Genomic DNA, 18,971 nt, shown 5'->3' with positions numbered 1-18,971 from the left:
TTTTAAGTTTCACCAGACTTTCTACAACGTGTCCTACACAGTGATACCACGGCTTCGGTAACACAGGTTGTAAATGTCACAGGGTTAATAGTGACCCAACCTCAGAACCCTGTCTGATGACGATAAGCCTATTTTGGTAGATCTGATGTAGACTTCCTCTTTTGTGTATTGTTAACAGTTCAATTAGCAACGTGAGACAGGTCCAGACAACACTTCAGCTAATCTCTATAAACAGAAATCTGCATATGAATGCAGATGGATGAGGAAAAAGCTAATAAAAAGCTGAATTGAGGTCAGACGTTGGTCGATGGTTTCCCAGATTGCATTCTGCCTCTTTTGCTCTCCACGTGGATTATTTATCTGCATGCAACCAAAGCCCGTTCAAACTTGATTGGTCAATACTAGTCAGGCTACAAAAGGAAGCCAGAATGCTTCAGATGCCAACTTCTTGCTCTGTTGCCTACAGATTCTGCATATTATGCAGAAAGATAACTGTTTATAGAGGTTAATAGAGACCTGATCACAACTAAAAGCTTCCATTAATAATGTTAATAACCATTGAATGAAAAAGAGCTTCTTGCTTTTCCATGCTCAGGATAATGCCTAAAATAGAGGACGCACCATTATGCGCACAAGGTCATCCAGAGAAGCATTTTGCTTCAATTTTATGTTCATTGATGAGATTCACGGCAATAATGCCATTGCAGATCGCAAGGGTAATGATTATTGCACATTCTGAATGATGTGACCTTGAGTTGACTCCAGTCCACCAAGCGAGTGCTGAGTGTACCTACCCCAGAAACAGAACATACCTCAAGTGCACTTCTGTTTTGCTCGTTTTAATTGTTGCAAGGTATAAGCTATGTAAATTCCTGTTAAACAAACAGATGATCTGGCCAATTACCTCATCTGTGCCTCTGGCAAACTAAGAATAATTTTGCTGTGTGAGAATATGGCGCCGTTCCAGTTTCATCTCCATGTATTAGCTGGATCCAAAAGGAAAAGTAATTTGCATTTGTGGAGGATAGTAATGATAGGAATTTCCTAATCTCATTTTCAAACAATGGTAACATACCATAATGCATTTTTATCACCTCGTAAGCACCTCGATCATGCATTTTGTCAATTTGACTAAAGTCATAGTGGCACACATGAAGACTGATCACCCCTGCACATGTGATATGTACCTGTAAAGGGCCATTGATCTTAGATCTCAGCAAATTTCAAAGACACAATGTGTTACCCAAAGCAAACAATGTAAAATAGGCCCATTAAGGAGTAATGAATCCATCAGAGGGGAATGGATTTGTCTTGGGGCTGGATCAATGGTGAACGTGTGTGTGTGTGTGTGTGTGTGTGTGTATGCAAGTATACAGACACTTGAGGCGTGGCCTAGTGATTTATAGCGCTCACCTAGAACATGTTTCACACAGTGTACCCACAAGGGGATGGAAACAGGTTAGCTGCAGCTGTGAACAGGTGACCGGTGTTCAATTTGCTCTCATGAGAGGCAAGTGTGACACATGCATGCTGCTGAAGGTTTGCTACATGCCAGCTTATCTTCCCTAGAGCTCATTCTCCCGTATCCCAAGTGCATGGCGTAATGTATACAAACATTTCTTTCTCCGTCTTTACCGCGTGGCAGGAGAATTCACTTATGCTTTGTCTGTTGTCACCATGATCATGCGTGGCAGATTCTCTGTCATGCATATTCATGACATTGATTGGTATGTTCTGAGCGGTTGTGGGGCTACTTTACTTTTCTTTAATTAGAGTGGAAAGGCGTGACACAAAAGGGAATGAATAGGAAATTCGGGGACAGATAGGAATCATTGACTTTTGTGCCGTGATTTCTTGCGCTGAATGGTGAAAGAGTTCTCTCGGTTTTAATCACTGCTCCCGTGAATGGAAACAGGTCCCAGGCGGAGAACACCGTTGCCGACACAGCTTCTTTCTATGAATAGCCAAGCAGACCTATATTATTGAAACGCTCCATGCAACATTTGATTCGTCACACTTTTTATGTATACAGCTGCCACTTTCCTTTCATTGTGTACATCTTGCAGTGGATGTACCATCACTCTTTTACTGCCGCGTGCATTGCTTGTTTATGTAGGCAGGAGTGATAAAAAGGACAGCTGTGGAGCTCTTTATTTTGAAAAAGTGTCATCCGTCTCAATAGAAGGCACTCAGCCCCTGTCCGTATCATACTGTTGATTTTAGCAACCTATCTTCTTCAGGCAGGCAGCTATTCCACCTCAAACAAAACCCTGTGCATTTTTTAAAATGGTTTAGGAGAGAAGGATCGCTCCACCTGTACATCTTGGGCCTGATTATTTGGCGAAATAGGAAGAAGAGAAGGGTTGTGGAGAAGGTCAGGGTTACTGCATCTTGTCCACGACTGTCAAACTCTTCACAGATGTGTTGTTAAAGGTTGATCTACTGTAGTTCCCTTGACTTTTCTCTCCGTTTTCTTTGTTCTATTCCTCCCTCTGTCTTTGTCCACCGCTGAAATGAGATTTCAACTTGATTGTCTTGTCTTGTTAAATCAATAAAAATAGAAGAGGATAAAACAAACTCTACATCTCTGCTCCACTCTGACCCCAAATAAAATTGTGCTCTCTCTTCCTTCCACTCTCTCTCATTCTATCTCGATCCATCATAAGTACTCTCCCCCGTCTGCCTCCTCTCCCTTCAAAGGAGACTCGAAGACTGCAGGACCATTGTTTACTGCAACCTCTCAGTCTCCCCTGGGCCTGATAAGAACCTGAGGAGGGAATAGGATGGCTTTACTGGGGCTCTGTCGGCCACTGAGGTTTAATTACAGACCGCATCGGCGACGTTTACTAAAGGTCAGAGGGTAGAAAACCCCCAGTCTCACGCGAAATGCTGATGTAATCGTTCCTGTTTAAAAAGAGACTTCTGCATTTTAAAAAAGGCTGCAGCTGGATAATTTGTTGCACTGAATTGAAATTACTCTAGAGTTTTTAGTGGTCACCCAGGGTGGTGTGTGAGGCCAATGAGTAAGCTCTAAAATAAAGACCGTGCCCTTATAGAGTAATGCATCCTACTGTGTGTGGAGAGCTGTGTACAGATTCAAATGGATCTCTGTTTTGGAAGAATTTAATGATCATTTCAGTAAATGATGCGTGCGCACTACGCTTTTATGGATTTTCTCATTCAATAGCTCAGTGCTTCAAAGGTTGTAAATGTTTATTTAGAGGAGTGATGTGCTTCCTTGAAATTCATCAAGGTCATGAATATACATAAAGCCTGGATTGGTGGAACAACAGGCTACTAAATGACAGTGCAGTAGTCACTTTTACTCCAAATTAAACAATTAAGGCAATTATACATGAGGTGCAGTGTAATTAGAGGACGCCAGCTACTCTTCAAAAAGCCATTTAGCAGCCTGAAGCACCAGAGAAAGACCAGTGCCACTATTGATTTCATATTTCATTCGGATTTTTGTGCTTCCCTGCCAAATGCAAAGTATAAGAGATTTAGGTCTGCATCTAACATGGAGACAGAAATGAATTTTTAATTCTGTTTGGTCACGTTGAGTGATATAATTATTGATGTTTTACATAACACTTGTAATGTAATACTTGTGTTGTAACACACTATTACGAGACCTCTTTTATCCGTCTGTGGAGTGATATATTTGGCAGAGGGTAGGATGTCGACATGTGGGGGCTTTAGATGACAAAAAGCAGCAATTTGAATATGACAGTTATATTAGAGAGTGTAATTAATAGAGGAAACTGAGGGTGATGGAGAAATGCAGGGTGACACGCACAAGGGAATAAACGCTGTTACTTACCAGAGAGGTCCCTGCCAACTCCCAGCGCCAGGCCATCTTTGATCCACAGGACAACGCCATGGTAACCGGGGATAGTGCATGGTAACGTCACGGGCTGGCCTGCCACCACCACCAGGTCCTGTGGCTGCTGGGAAAACATGGCAGCCCCTGTAGAGCAAAAGAAGAAGGGCAAGGTTAGGTCTGACCCATTTAAACCATTACATCACTTTAATGTAATCAGGAGGAGAGGGCATAGAAAATTCAAGATCAAAGAGGGGAACAAGTGTGGCTTTACAAACACCTGCTTTCAGCGACTCAAGTGCTGAATGAAGGGAAAATGAAGGGAAGTGCACCATATGCCCATTTCCACCAATTTCACTCAAACCTCTTGTCAAACTCATGTTAAAGGAAGCCTAAAGGGTGATATACAAATGTGGCACATTCTTTTACTATTCATGATACAGAGACAAGATACTGTACACGCATCAGAGGTGTCAGTGCGGTACCAGGACTGAAGCACAGCCTAAGAGACAGCCGTCACAGCTCGGCTTGGTTCATTTATGAAGGATGTCACCGTACAGATGGGCCGGGCTCTTACACACCACTGTAGATAACACGATCTTGTCTGCCAACACTACTCTAGTGGCATACATTAACTCGAGCTCACACCCATGTATTCCAACTGTGCAACTGCTATTAGCTGCACTCCTCTACTGTGTGTTCAGGCGGAAAGTGGTGTGCAGTGAACTCCATTAGAGGCAGAGGGTGTGTTAATGGGGAGGGGTATGGTGGCGGTGGAGGGGTGGTGGAGGCTGGGGGAGGTTATGCTGTGGATCAGAGTGGAGGGTGCAGAGTGGTACTGATGTGTAGTTAGAAACACTGGCAGGCTGCCTATCAACTAAAGCCTACACACACTGACATGCATTCATACAGACGCACTCAGATTTGGGAGCAGGAACTGCAGCAAAGGTTTAAAAGTGTCACTTTCTCTCTCACACACTTTACTGAGGCAGTTTGTTAGCAGCTGTTTCTTATTTTTAAACTTCTAAGTTCCATTGCTTGGATCGGAATGTCTGCCTTTTTTCTTGAACAACTTATTCTTTCTCCTCGATTTGTGCAGCAACACAAACACAGACATGCATACAAACCAGAACATGTACTCCCATCATGCTGAAATGGGCGCACACACACACTTTTTTTAATCATATGCAAATATAAAGCTGATAGAAGAATAACATGTAGTGAATCACAATAATAAGCAAGCAAAAGACGGCGGAGAACGAGAAAGCGCGTTTTTCATCTTACAACATCTTTGTATCACATTGCAGTCATCTTCTGCAGTTCTTTGTATGATTGTTTTGATATTCAGAGGAAATTACTTATCCTGCTGCAGACAGGGAAATTGATTGGCTTTGTTCTACAATTTCAAACCACATCAGAGAAAAAAGATTGTTGTCATACAAGAAACTGATTTTAATTTAGTTGGAAAATGCCATTAGAATCCCCACAAGTCATTTTTCAGCCTTGAACTGAATTCCATGTGATGGATAGCTTGTTAGAGATGTAAGCAGACGTTTTCATATTGATTCATGCACTCTCTTTCCTCACACCTACGTATCACACACACACAGACGAAAATACACACACCTCACTCATTTTAATTAATACACAGTATATCCATAGGCGCAGGTTTCAGGGGAGGAACACAGGCGATATGTCCTCCTCAATATTTAGAACACTGGTATTTGCCCCCGCCTCCCTGCCCCAATGGAAAACTGGGAAATAGCAGAGGACCTTTATTTTGTAAAACCGCTAGACAGCTACTAACAGATGAAACAACAACTGTGGTAAAGCAGGGGGCAGCAGGGAACTTCAAAAGCAATGGTTGCCCAAACACAGAAAGAAGAAGAATGTTGAAGCTCCACTTCGATGGATAGTGCAGAGAGTTGGCTGCTGCTGGAGAATGAGGACAGAAGCAAACATGAAGCTGCTCTTACACAGCTGTAAGTCAGCAAGAATTAGATACACCTAAAAGTGGAATTGTTGTCTGTTAAAAACAAAAATAATACTAATCAGAAATTTCACTAAATAAGTCATCATATTAGAGAATAAAGTCATAATAGAATACATTGCGCCGAGTGATATATGCATGGTTTAGCACTTTCTGACATTCCAGGGCTACAGTTATTTTGACGTGTAAAAAGTTTGGACTACGGTGCTGCATCTTTCGTCTGACTGGCAGCTCTGTGTCACGGGTGTGCTGCCGACTGAGAAGCTGTGATTTATCAAAGGTGGTGAAGTTAACATTTGTGTGGACAATAAGAAACACAATGGTGAAATCAAAAATGCTTTCAGAGCAGCACACAGCCACTTCCCTGAACTTTGTGTCATCCAGAGACATGTGTCTGTCAGACGGTCAAATTCTCTGATAACTCATATGTGGAATATGTTTTATATGTGCAGACTGTTTTGAACATGAGCAGAAATCTTCCTAAATATTCACTCCTAAAGTCCAGGAGTTTATAAGTGAATTAAAATTCATTTTAAAGCGGTTGCTTCCCCAAACAAAAGATGCAAAACAGGACGTAAGAGTATAATGCCTATATGTGTGCTGACTCAGCAGGGATAATATTAAATGATACAAGTGGATCTACAGGGGAATAAATATTTGAAAGCAATACAGAATTGCTGAGAATATACTTTACTAATGAGAATACTAAATTTTGCGTTTTCCTTTACATTAATAAAGACTATGCGCACATCTACGTCATAAACTGGTGCAGAAAAAAGGGTACAAAGTAGTGCATAAAAATTCACCAGAATTCCGAATGGGCTTTTCATCATCTTGCGACTCGACTGTTTCTTCCTGCCTCACCAGGCCCTTTGTAAGCGTGCATCTATATCGTGGGTGCTGCAGGCTAGGTGAGACTTTATCTCACCATATGTATTGCCCTTCAAACTTAGGCAGCTTTGTTCAGCCCTGACTGTGTTCCCACGTGAGGAGCTTATCTCCGCTGTACTCTGCTACACAGCCAGCACGCAGATGAAGCACGCCAACATATAGACAGCTACTCGACAGATCTCTTGGCATGTTCCGGAAAAACAATGTAAACGCCAGGGAATCTTGTATCTGCTCAGTCATGACTGATATTATCAAACAGTTCAGACTGGGCTGTAATTGATTTAACACTGGACGGACGTCTCTGTTGGCAGCACACTCGCCTGCATGCTTCCTACAACCCACCTATATCCTCACTCCCGTCGCCCTTCTCTGGACTCCTCGCCCCAAGGGTTATCGAGAAAAAAATAGATTTGAGATTATTTTTCAGAGACAGGCTACCTGTCATGCTGCTGTGCGTTCTCTCTAGACAGAGCAGCTCAGTATCAGATTGAACCTTCTTAGGTGTTACATATATTGATGTTGTGTTTGCACAGAGGAAGATTTGAGCACATCATTTGCAGTAGGAGTTCATGTTAATTCTGTGAGACATTATGCCCTGAAACCGTCGTAAACAAATACCTGACTTCTCAAACAGCTCTCTTAACAATGTCAACTAACTGTACTCAAAATAATTGCACGTCTCTCACACAAATACACATAGGTGAGCCATTACTTCACCTGCATGACAAGCAGCACATTGTTGATGTTGCCACACATTCTTACTCTCAAATCTCTTCAAATACTGACACTTGGTTAGTGCCCGAAGCATCAAACTATGACTCTATGTATCCCTCTGGCGTCACTTTTGGACTCTCGGGGATGGTGTGCTAGTTTCTGCTCATTACATGTAAACTATATTTTCTAAATGTACTTATGTTTTCAAAGGAAACTGTGAACAGTTGTGAAACGTCTCAGTTCTTCAAAGCTTTTATTAACAAGACAGCCTGGTGTGTCTCATATAGATGTATAAGTAACTGAAGCCAACGGCTACTGACCAAGAATGGGTCTTTGACTAGTTGGGAACGCCCCGGATTTTGCACACCGAGATCAATTTAGTTGTCATTGATCGGGAAGCACTACTCAACCTGAGAAGACATTTGCATAATATGTATGTCTTAAATAATAACCCTAAAGATGTCATTTGGGTTCTCTTGGTTTAGGCTTGGAGACCTAGAATTCTTAAGAAAAAGCCTGTGTTTCAAGCTGGAGGGTGTGGAGTTTGACGACATAAAAATTCAATCTAAGACATGACACAATTACGTTGCATCATGGGATTGTACGATACAGTGTTCTATAATCTTGGCCTATACTGAGGACTAAAAGTAAGTCCCTAGTTTTCTGGAAGTGCAATACTAAATGACAAGAATAACCCTTTAAAAAGACCCTCAGACCAAAGGAGAAGAATCGTAGCTGCTACATGTAGCAAGGTTACTACAACACATTCTCGCTCCAATCTCGTCACATATCGACGTTTGGTCATGGGCTTTCCATATCCAGATACAATGTGCAAGGTACCCTGGGTGAGTTGGTTGTTGATGTTCTGGGAAGCTCTGTCAAGTTCTGCCCGTTACATGCATTGCCGTCTTTTAAAATACACCTCTGTTTTCAAAGGAAATTTAACATTTACATACAGTCTTACATACTGTACAGCCAAACAGGGTACGGCTTTATAATCTTACGGGACCTGAACACTGCTCTCCCGTTTTCCCCCCTGACACCGCTGAACACCTGTAAACTATAATGGCGACCCACTGGGTATCATGCCCACGTGAAAGGACAGCTTTGTTCGTGGTGTCTGACATCGCAAGTCACTGCCCAACAGCCACATTTGCCAGATTTTGACAACTTCAGAGTGAGACAGGTTTGGTTACTGTGGTACATAGCATAGCATATGCATGACACAATAAGCATAGTGAGTATTCCAATTGGAATTCCGATTGAGCAGACCCAATCTTCGAAATCATCGGCTTTCGGGTTTACGAAAGCTTCTGGGGCCAAGGGCCAATATTTCAAAGCTGAGCCAGTGAAGCAAGTGGAAGTCCAAGCCAAGACTTCCCTTTCATGTGCTGGCCATTTTGGCAAAACTTTATAAACAGTTATCATCATATGAATGCAGATTTAAAAAAATAATAATAATAATGCTAACTCATTGTCTCAGATTTCAGCCAATATGTTCCGCCTCTCTACACAGACTGTTTACCTGTCATTCAAACCTGATTCATCAACATCACTCGGACTACAAAAAGACAAGAAACGAAAACTAGAATACTTCCAATACCAAAGTTCCCTTCTGCAAACAGAATCTTTTGATAGAGAGTAGAGCACACCAAGACCATTCTCAAACAAGGAGTCTGCCAGTTGCATCACATTTTAAGGACACTGAATGTCACTTCAGTGTGCTTATCTTGAATGGGGCTTGAGACTTTGACCTCTGTATTACATCAAGCATGCTTTAAGCAAATTTTCTTAAAAGTTTGCACTGCAGCCATTCAAAGACTGATGTCCTAGAAAGGCTATTAAAATACACCGGTGATATAGAGAATCAAAGACTTAACCGACACCCACTTGTACTTGTCACTTGAGCAGTTAAAAAGTGACCTCCTTCATTCAATTTAAAGCCTGGCTGAGTCTTCATAGGGACACAGCAGTAAAGAAATGAGGTGATGTGTTTTAGAAGGCTGGGGCTTACATCAAGGTGGCTACATTCATTCATCCATCCCCTCTGCACCAAATAAATCTCTGTCACATCTGCCACATTTATCCTTCACTGGGCATCACAGTGTTGGCAAAAAAAAGCAAAAAAAAAAAAAAAAAAAAAGCGCCCATCCCTAATCTACCTCTTATTTATTGTCTGCCAGGCATGACGTGCAACAGAGCGAAGACAACCCCTGTCCTCTCACTTAGTCATGAAAAATATTTTCATAACAAAAAGGCCCAATTAAGTATTAAGCGCCCCACTTTAGACTTCATCACTGATGATAACATGATGGGAGGAGGGTGATTGTGCTCAGGTAATAATGCTTTATTAAGCATCCTAATGGGGTTACTAGAGAGCTTGGTCTAAAAAAAGAAGAAAAAAACATAAATGATAAAATTAAAAATGGTCTAGACATGGCAATTTGCTGTGAGACAAATGGGCCTTGACTTCAGGGGTTAGGTTCTGTGAATGTGTGGGTATACAGAGCAGAACCAGACGTCTTTTGTCTGTCGCCAGAGACAACAGCCTTGTGGGTTTTCTCACAGCAACAGCCAAACCTGTACTATGAATAGAACTTCAAAAAAAAAGTTAACTACTTAGTATTTTTTTTTTCATGTATTGTCTGGGAAGATTAGTGACAATAACAGAGAAATGTTTTACTTCAGCACTTTGGATTTGCTAAATCGAGCGTTGTGCTGTTGCTCAAATCTTTCATAGGAGCTTATCCACCCGTTATCTAACAGCCATCTTTTCTTAAAGACACACTGCAGATTTTTACAATATAATCACATACTTAACAAAGAGGGTCAGTACATTAGAAAAGAAAGAAAAAGAAGTGTACCAGCATAATGTTCAATTATGATAAGAGCAGCTAAGCAGTGGTCATAGTGCAACTGCAGGGCACTTCCTCAAGGATATAAAAGAATTCCTTACACAACATTTGTCTGCACGGGGTTGTAATGCACATACTTGTAACTGACACCTCTGTCTGTGCAGATGTTACATAACCATAAATTAAAAATGTCAACAAAGCTGAGGTTGTTTCAAAGAGAAAATGTCAAAGCTCGTCTGTATTTATCCACAAACATTCTCTATGCACACATATCTTCTGTTATATATTCAGGTAGGTAAATATCAGTGTTGTACTCCTTTGTAAATGTTTAACGCATTTCCTCATACTGAATATGTTTATATGCATCAAATGACGATCACAAGACTATGATTCGTGCTGGGTTTAATTGAATGCCCTATATTTCCAAAGGTGAAGCCAGAGATCTTTGAGAAAGACTGCCCAGTTGCTCCAAATGGTGGGAAAACGGCAGGTAGTTAAAAACTGTGCACAGAGCTATATTCATAATGTGGACTGGCACTTTGCATCGCCTAATGTTGTCATTTCACTTGAGATAATTTGTTTACCATTGGACGGCTGCTGCATTTCCACACACTCCAGCACTATTTTCCCCTCAGTGCTAACTGCCCCCAATTTCATCGCTCTTTGCCAATCAGGCCTGGAAATTACCGTTACGGACACACATCCAGCCCACTTCAGAGAAATAATCAGCATGCTGTCTGTGCGGCATGTGGCCACACAGCACCAAAGCTTAGCGCAGGATCATTATCAAAAACTATTACCCCTCTGGCCTGGGCATTTTATACCAGCAATTTAGAAGCACAGGAGGGCTTCAGAATATGGAGGAGTGGGTGAGTTGGTCATGTATTGTAGTTTGGTAGCCAATGACCATGGTATCTTTTTATGACATTGCTGCTGGTAGTTTTCAGCGGTAGATAAGTGGAGTGAAGCAGTGGAGAGAGAAACAGGTGGGGGAACTGAGGGGGAGAGGTTTATTTTTATCTTCCTCTAATCCACTGGTAGCGTTGCCATAGGTGACGCATGCCAGTTGCTTTTGATAAAGGTATGACTTAGAGACTATCAAGTTATTCTCATAGATCCAATTGCAGTGACCACCTGGACCTCAGAAAAATACCATCCACACACCCTTCGGGGGCCTCTACTGGTCCATTTGTTTAAACCACAAAGACGAGATTCACCTCACAGGACCCAGAATGGTACAGTTTCCAAGCACATTCATACTTTCCTTTTTCTACCCTCTCCAAACCTTTGTAAATAATTTTTTAGTACTTGTAAAAAGGCTTGAGTGGTGCCTTTTTGGCCTGTAGTTCAATATAAATACAGATCTCCTTCAACATAGATCTTTCCCAACAGAAACTTGTTTACTGCCATGCATGGCCTGTATCTATCTCTGTACCAGACTTCCTGCTCCTCTGAAGCAGTGACGCACATTCTTGCCTGTTGTCATCAGACACTGATTAGTCATAAGCCCACAACTCCAGTATGCATTCTCTCATTCTCACCATAGGTCTAATGTCCATGATTTGTGCACTTTAATTATTTGCAGCATGATCATTAATTTGACACCGTCAGTGAAGCGCACTGCTGTGAGAATCATCAATCCATAAAAACCACAAAAGAACGACTTCTATCTCGCCTGTGGTTATATGACTCCCGTCCATGTTTGTGAAAGTCAGTTGCAGATTGATGATAAGTGCATTCTGTAAAATGTCTGGAAAAACATTCTGACAAATTAAAAAAGAGAAAAAAAAGGGAGGCAGGCCCATTTTCAGAGATGTTGAAGCAACATTACTGCAATTATGTGACAGAAACTTGGCAGGAAAATAGCCAACTAATTATGAGGCATGGCCACTGAAAGTCACGCTTTGATCAACTATGTTTTATATCTAATTTATTCACAATATAAATTCAGAAGCAATGGGTCATCACATAAGTCACCCAATAATTCTGATTAGCTGTGATTGATTTACCCCTGTGGTGTAATGCGGCACTTAGAGGGTCATTTTCTTGATTTTTTGGCACTTTAAACTTATTAAAACCATAATCAGCCATATTTCTAGTATAACATGTTTAGTACACAATAAATAGAGATGCATGACACATAGAGCCAGTGCACTACACACACACACACATACGCACACGTACATACATTGTGCTAGACAGCGCGCTAATCTCAGCGTTAAGTCTGAGGGCGTGCAGGCAGTAACTCTGCAGATGAAAGAGACTGAAAATGAATGGCTAAGCTCACCTCGCTGAAATAAATCTGTGAAACTCCATGAACGGTACAGCATGTAGTTACAAAGAGAAGAACTCTGCACCCACAGCTGATGCACAAGAAATTGTTTAAGTACGACACCTTTTTATAAACTCAAGTCATTCTGACATAAATTGCCTTCAGTGTGTTCTGTAAAGAGGAAATTTCATGAGACCACAGACGAAAAAAAAAATACCTTCACAGAGAAAGGGAACAGCAGGAATGACAAGGCCTCAAATATTTGCTGTAGTATTTATGCTCTGCTCTGGGTGGTACATAGGTATTCACTGTCATAATGGCATTTTTTTTTCTTATTCCCGTCAGATGCTGGTTTTTGAAAACCTTGCTTTCACCAAGGTTTCGACGCCCTATTTCTCAGAGCAGCTCAGCTTTTGTTACATGGGCTACTTCATTAATATAAAAATGTAATCCCTCAGATGCAGCTGGCAATGTCACAACAATAGTTACCGATAATGAATATTTCATAAAGCTCTATCAAGCCCATTAGAGGAGGCATGTAATACTATCAATCTGTCTTCCTCATCACAGTGTTCAAATCCTTTTTCCTGCCTGTCCACTTGTAAAACAAACACTGTTGTATGCAGACTGATAATACGCCAAGCCTATCTGTGCTGTGATGGCTGCCATTATTAGTAAGATTTGTCTGTGGGAATGCAAATTCATGAAGCAAGGAAGATAAACATCAGTGCTGCTGGAAGACGTTGTATTTATGCCCTCTCTCACACTGTGCATTAGTGGAGCATGACAGTTGCCAAGGCATAATCAAGACGGATCGCCTCCGATGATGACTTCTAAAAATTACAAATGGCAACAGCGGGAAGGCCTTACAGGCACACGCTTTATCATCAGCTACATGGCCAAAAGAAGTGAGATTCCATGGACATCCGTAGCCGGAATATCAGGGGCCACAAACGGTTTATTAAATCTCTCTAGGCTGCATCTTTTCTGGGAGTTCAAACACTGGGGGCCCAAAGGTCATCACGACATCATGAGCCATGGAATGGATTCCTGCGTGCATCCAAAAAATCCAGTGCAGAAAACAAACAAATCTGTTTTAACTTCTCCTACAGTGGATAAAAGTGAGAGTGCTTTAATGAAATATAAAAGTCTTCAAGGTCGCCAGCCTCTAAGCAGTCCAAATAATGTGAAATCAAACACAAAGTAGTCCACTTATTGGATGTACAGTATGTGAGCTTTGTTCTGGAAACACAAGACCAAGTCTGACCACTGATGGTAATTACTGTTATAAAGCAGCAACTCCTGTGGGCTGGTTTCCAAGGTAACTACAGTTCAAAGAGAACGGTTCAAATATTCTAGTTAGCATAAATGCGACTGAACGCCACATAACCCTCCTCCCCTGGCTGGTATTGATTAAAAAAGTGTGGGGAAATGAAGCGACTCGCTTTGCAACCGGACTACTTTTTTTTTTTTTTTTTTTTAGGATATACTTTTGCATAATGAGAATCAGGGACATAAAAGAGATGCAAATGAGTGAGGGAGATGGAGAAGAGGAGAAGTTTGGGACCTCAGATGGGGCCTGATTGAATAGGAAGGGTCCCTTCTGTTTCTCTACTCCATCATTACATCCTTTCTTTGTCAACTTTCACCACTTCACCGCCTCCTGCCTCTTCAGTGCTTCCTGTCACTGGAGTATTTGTTTGAATGTTTATTTTCAGAGCTCAAGGCCAGCGTCGCTATTGTCTCTTTGCTGACACATGAACACTTGAGTGTTTACTGAGTGTATTATGTCAAGACAATGATGGTTTGCGAGGGGAAAATGTTTGTGCAGGGGAGGGACCTTGAGGGGTGTTCAAAGTGAGCCAACATTGGGATTGATCATGTTCATTAAGGAATGATGAGCATTTGAAACAGACTCAGGTGGCTGATTTGATGGATGCGGTGTAGAGAGGGCCTTAGTCCAATAGGGCACATCATATATTTTGAGGGAAAGTCCCATTTTTCTATTACATGATATGTCACAGGCACAGAAAGCCACATTAAGCTGCCTTTTGTCCAGCCATAACTCATATTTTGTAAGGCTGACAAGATAAAAGTGTACCTTGACTTTCAAGACTTGGAGCAGTCTCTTTGAGTGAGATTAAATCAAGAGATAGATCAAAGCTCTTGGAAAATAAAGCCAAGAGGGATGTATCTGTGTGTCGGGAAGGTTTAGGAAAAGTGTCCAATTTATATAAAGGTTTAAGTAAGTCAAAGAAGTTGCTAACAAGTTTTCATGTATTTAAGAAAAAGTCTGTATTTGATTCAGATTTGTTGCCGTTAAAAAATAAAAAAACAACTTCAGCATAAGGTTTTTCTTTTTGCTAATGAACACATTAACTTTTTGTTTCCCCTTATTCCACAACTTGTAACTTGTGTTATGACTATATCCAGGCTACATTTCTTTATAAGAAAAAAAAAATCATAGGAGACAAACCCACAAAAAGGTGAACTGGAGAATAAGAGGCTCCATAAATAAGCCACCTTCTCAGAAATGTTTTGTCCAAGAGGAGGTTCTCGCAGCGCAACAGTGATGGCACTTTGAGTTGTTTACTGTTTTCAGCATTCCACTGAAATGCATGTCACATCTGTCAAGGTTTCTCTTGCAAAGCTGTGTTGTATTTTTTCTCACACACTATTCACCCTAAGCTGTGGAACACACATCAACACGCATCAACATTTTGTTCTTTATGAGGAAATATTCAGTCACAAAAGGCGGTGAGTTAACTCTGCATCGTTGCTGGCAGGATGAACAAAGGTACAGCACAGAGTGCGTGAGATGTGGGGAGAAATAAGGCTGGGCTTGTTTCCTTCAACTGATTCACATGTTGTAAGTGGAAAAGACTAGATGGATGGATGGATGGATGGATGCATAGAGAGAGAGAGAGAGATAGACATATAGATACAAGAGGTGAGGACTTGAGTCACATGACTTGGACTCAAGTGATACTTGGACTGTAACACCAGTGACTCATGACTTGTGGCTGGACTTGAGCCTTTTGACTCGAAAATACCTCAAACCTTCCACCAAACCCCAAAATTAAAAAATATGTTATAAACTGTGCCACAAATCATTTCATTTCACTTCACTTCCTGACTCAACTAACATCAAGGCTATTAATTTCTAACAAGTCAACTCTCAGATCCCCTTAGTTCAAATAAATGGTTCCCAACTGGTGGGTCGCAGACCAAACGTGGGTCTCAGGTCCATTCTGAATGGACCTCAAGTGACTTGCAAATATATCATATTTGAAAAAACACTTTTCGGCATAGAGCTTTTATTTTGAAGTGCCATTTCCTGCTGTAGAGTGAGTGACTAATGGACAGCTACTCAACAGAGACAGCAAACTACCTGAACAACATGGCCAAATGCAAGCATGACCCTAAATGTATTAAACTGTGTGGACATTGAACGAATGACAAAGGGGAAATCTGGACCCTGTGGCCGGAACAGTTGGGAGCCACTGGTTTAAACCAGTGTTACAGCATCCAATCAAGTTGCAAAAGAGCACTATGATGAACTGACATACGTCACAGAGTTAGAAAAAAAATGATGCCAAAGATCATTTTGTTTGCGCACAGCTTCCAGTTTAAGGCGAGGCGAACATAAACATAGTTAGCCAGCTAATGCTTAGCTAATGTTAGCTAAAAAGCTAAGTTAGCCCAGTAAGACACTGGGCTGGGAATTACAGTAAATGGGCGACTCTGTTGTTAAAATAGCATCACATTTGGTGAAGGGCATATTATGACTTGTTTCGAAACTCAAAGTTTAGGACTTGTCAGTCTTGACTTTGGTTTTGACTTGGGACTTGGGTGCAAAGACTTAAGACTTAAGGGGTGATCACGCAGAAATGAGACGCTAGAGACGTGGGCGCTTCAAAGACGCTTGAAACGCTGGAAGTGCTTATTCAATGTGCACTAGCTACTGGCGTTTGACGCTCAAAATGTTGAAAATATTTTAACTTTTCAGCATCTACGCGGGTCTAAAAAGAAGCGTCTACAAAAATGCGCGTCTAAAAAGACGCCGGAAAAACGCCTGTATAAAAAGATGCTTGAACGCCGGTCAGACATGCCGTATCATAGGAAAACAATGGTTTTACTGGCATCACATTTCTGGCGTTTCATCTCGGTGTGATCGCTCCCTTACTTGTCACTTGCAAAACAACGTCTTTGGCACATCTTAGATAGATAGATAGATAGATAGATAGATAGATAGACAGACTGATAAACTACTAGACTGATAGATAGATAGATAGATAGATAGATAGATAGACAGACTGATAGACTACTAGATTGATAGACTGATAGATAGACTGATAGATAGATAGATAGATAGAGATAGATAGACTACTAGATTGATAGACTGATAGATAGATAGATAGATAGATAGACAGACTGATAGACTACTAGATTGATAAACTGATAGATAGATAGATAGATAGATAGATAGATAGATAGATAGATAGACAGACTGATAGACTACTAGATTGATAGACTGATAGACTGATAGATAGATAGATAGATAGATAGATAGATAGATAGATAGATAGATAGATAGACTACTAGATTGATAGACTGATAGATAGATAGATAGATAGATAGATAGATAGATAGATAGATAGATAGATAGATAGACTGCTGGACTGATAGATAGATAGTACATACATAAATACATAGTGGAGGACATTTTTTCAAGAACGTAAATTCCTCTCTTAGGTGGCTTAATTCAACACATTCCCCATTTCCTGTTGGCTTCAATGGATTTGAGTAGAAAGAACGATACAGAAAGAAGGATGAGAGCCCTGCTACTACCATTTCTCAAGGGACACAGCAGTTAATGCTCACATTTCTCCAGTTGAGATGGATTTATAATTATCCACTTCCAGTGATTAATGGTCTTATAATTATCTGCGATGAAATATATCAACACAGACTCGTGCGGCTTCACTCACAATCACATTCCATGATAATAAGAAAAACACTGTAAGGATGAAGGGATAAGCAATGTGTTAATGATACCAAGTCACAGCGATTAAACAGGATATTTCCACAAATGTTAACTTGGCTTGGAAACACTCTTATAACTGCAATACAGCCATAACCCTCTGTCTCTTTAGGAATTACTGACATAACCAGTGTCACTGTTACTTTTCTGAAAAAACAAAACAAAAAACATCCTGATTTTTAACAATCACCAAGCAGAAATTGAAATGGTGTTCCAAAAAAAAACCCGAAAAAAAAAGAATGCGGTCTCATTAAAAGAGATGTTCTCGCCAAGCTTTCTCTGACTCATAAAATCCCCATTCGCCACCCTCCAGACAGTGGAGACATCCATTTTACTCTCATTGTCTTCAACTATTCGCTTCCCTTGGAGACAGCCTCATCTCATTCTTCTTCGCCGGCTGCTGTGACATTGAAAGAGACCCCTAATCAAAACATTTGTCTTTCTTTCAGCCTGCGCTCAGACCGGTGAATGAGAGCTGACACCAGAGGGAGATGTATTTGTCCCAATCAGGGCCTCATCTCCGTGTCACCGCCGGGCGAGTGTTTTATCTCGACAGGGCACTGATGAATCCACCACTTAGCCTTGATTTGGAGGAGCGGCTCGCCACTGCCAAAGTGCCAGGTTAAATCACAACGTCAGTGGCTCAGCCATAGCCATTACAGGCAAGTCAGGCATTCTGTCTTTACCATAAATGCTCATAAATGTTGCAATGAGAATCCATGCCTTCTCTTTTGTCAAGGGAGCTGTAATTGCACTGTTATGTTGCATTAGGAATGAAAATGATAGTTTTTTTCTTGTATTCCCATTTGTGTTTATGTGAGTGTCACGTAAGTGTCAATTATGGTCTTAAGATGTCTGATCTCTTAATTTATTTTATCTTATAAATGTGGCATTAAAGTAGGATAAATGTGGAGTCTGCCTTTATCTGCAGACATTAAAAGCAGATGGAGTGACACCACTCCTTAGGTGGTGTTACTCCATAGTTATGCCACCGCACAGACTCTTAACACATCTTTTAGCTCAAAATTCTTAAGCGTGCATCACATGTGCTGCCTAATTAAACTAACCAGCTAAAAGGAAAACAAAAATAGGCAGCGTGTGTTACACATGCCAACACGCCACATAACACATAAGACACATGGTAAACGCTGAGGAGAAGACTGCTGATGTTTTGTGTCATTTTGAAAGGGCGGCGATTCAAAGGAAGGGCTCAGATGTTGGACCTCGACATCTAAATTTCCTCCTCCTGCCTCTGCCATGTTTGAATTCCACAACAACTCCACAGACAGTTGCTCATCTCATGTTTGATTTTCCCGACACATCACTGTCACCAGCGTCCCACAATGAGGGCGTTAATGACAGCCTCCATTGTTCCATTGGAG

The 18,971-nt window shown here is 41.1% G+C and overlaps 1 protein-coding gene across 11 annotated transcripts in view; it reads right to left on the bottom strand.

Moving 5' to 3' along the window:
* kirrel3b (kirre like nephrin family adhesion molecule 3b) overlaps positions 1-18,971 on the bottom strand; it is a 188,779-nt gene that overhangs the window by 73,797 nt on the left and 96,011 nt on the right. For all 11 annotated transcript variants that reach the window (XM_049576341.1, XM_049576342.1, XM_049576348.1 and 8 more), the window contains one exon: positions 3,824-3,970. In XM_049576341.1, the coding sequence (XP_049432298.1) occupies positions 3,824-3,970 (147 nt within the window). The remainder of the gene's footprint in view (positions 1-3,823; positions 3,971-18,971) is intronic.

This window comes from Epinephelus fuscoguttatus, linkage group LG5 (assembly GCF_011397635.1).
Source record: "Epinephelus fuscoguttatus linkage group LG5, E.fuscoguttatus.final_Chr_v1".
Classification (NCBI taxonomy): Eukaryota; Metazoa; Chordata; class Actinopteri; order Perciformes; family Serranidae; genus Epinephelus; species Epinephelus fuscoguttatus.
The sequence above is the reverse complement of the archived record's forward strand: the minus strand, read 5'-3'. Positions and strand labels throughout refer to the sequence as shown.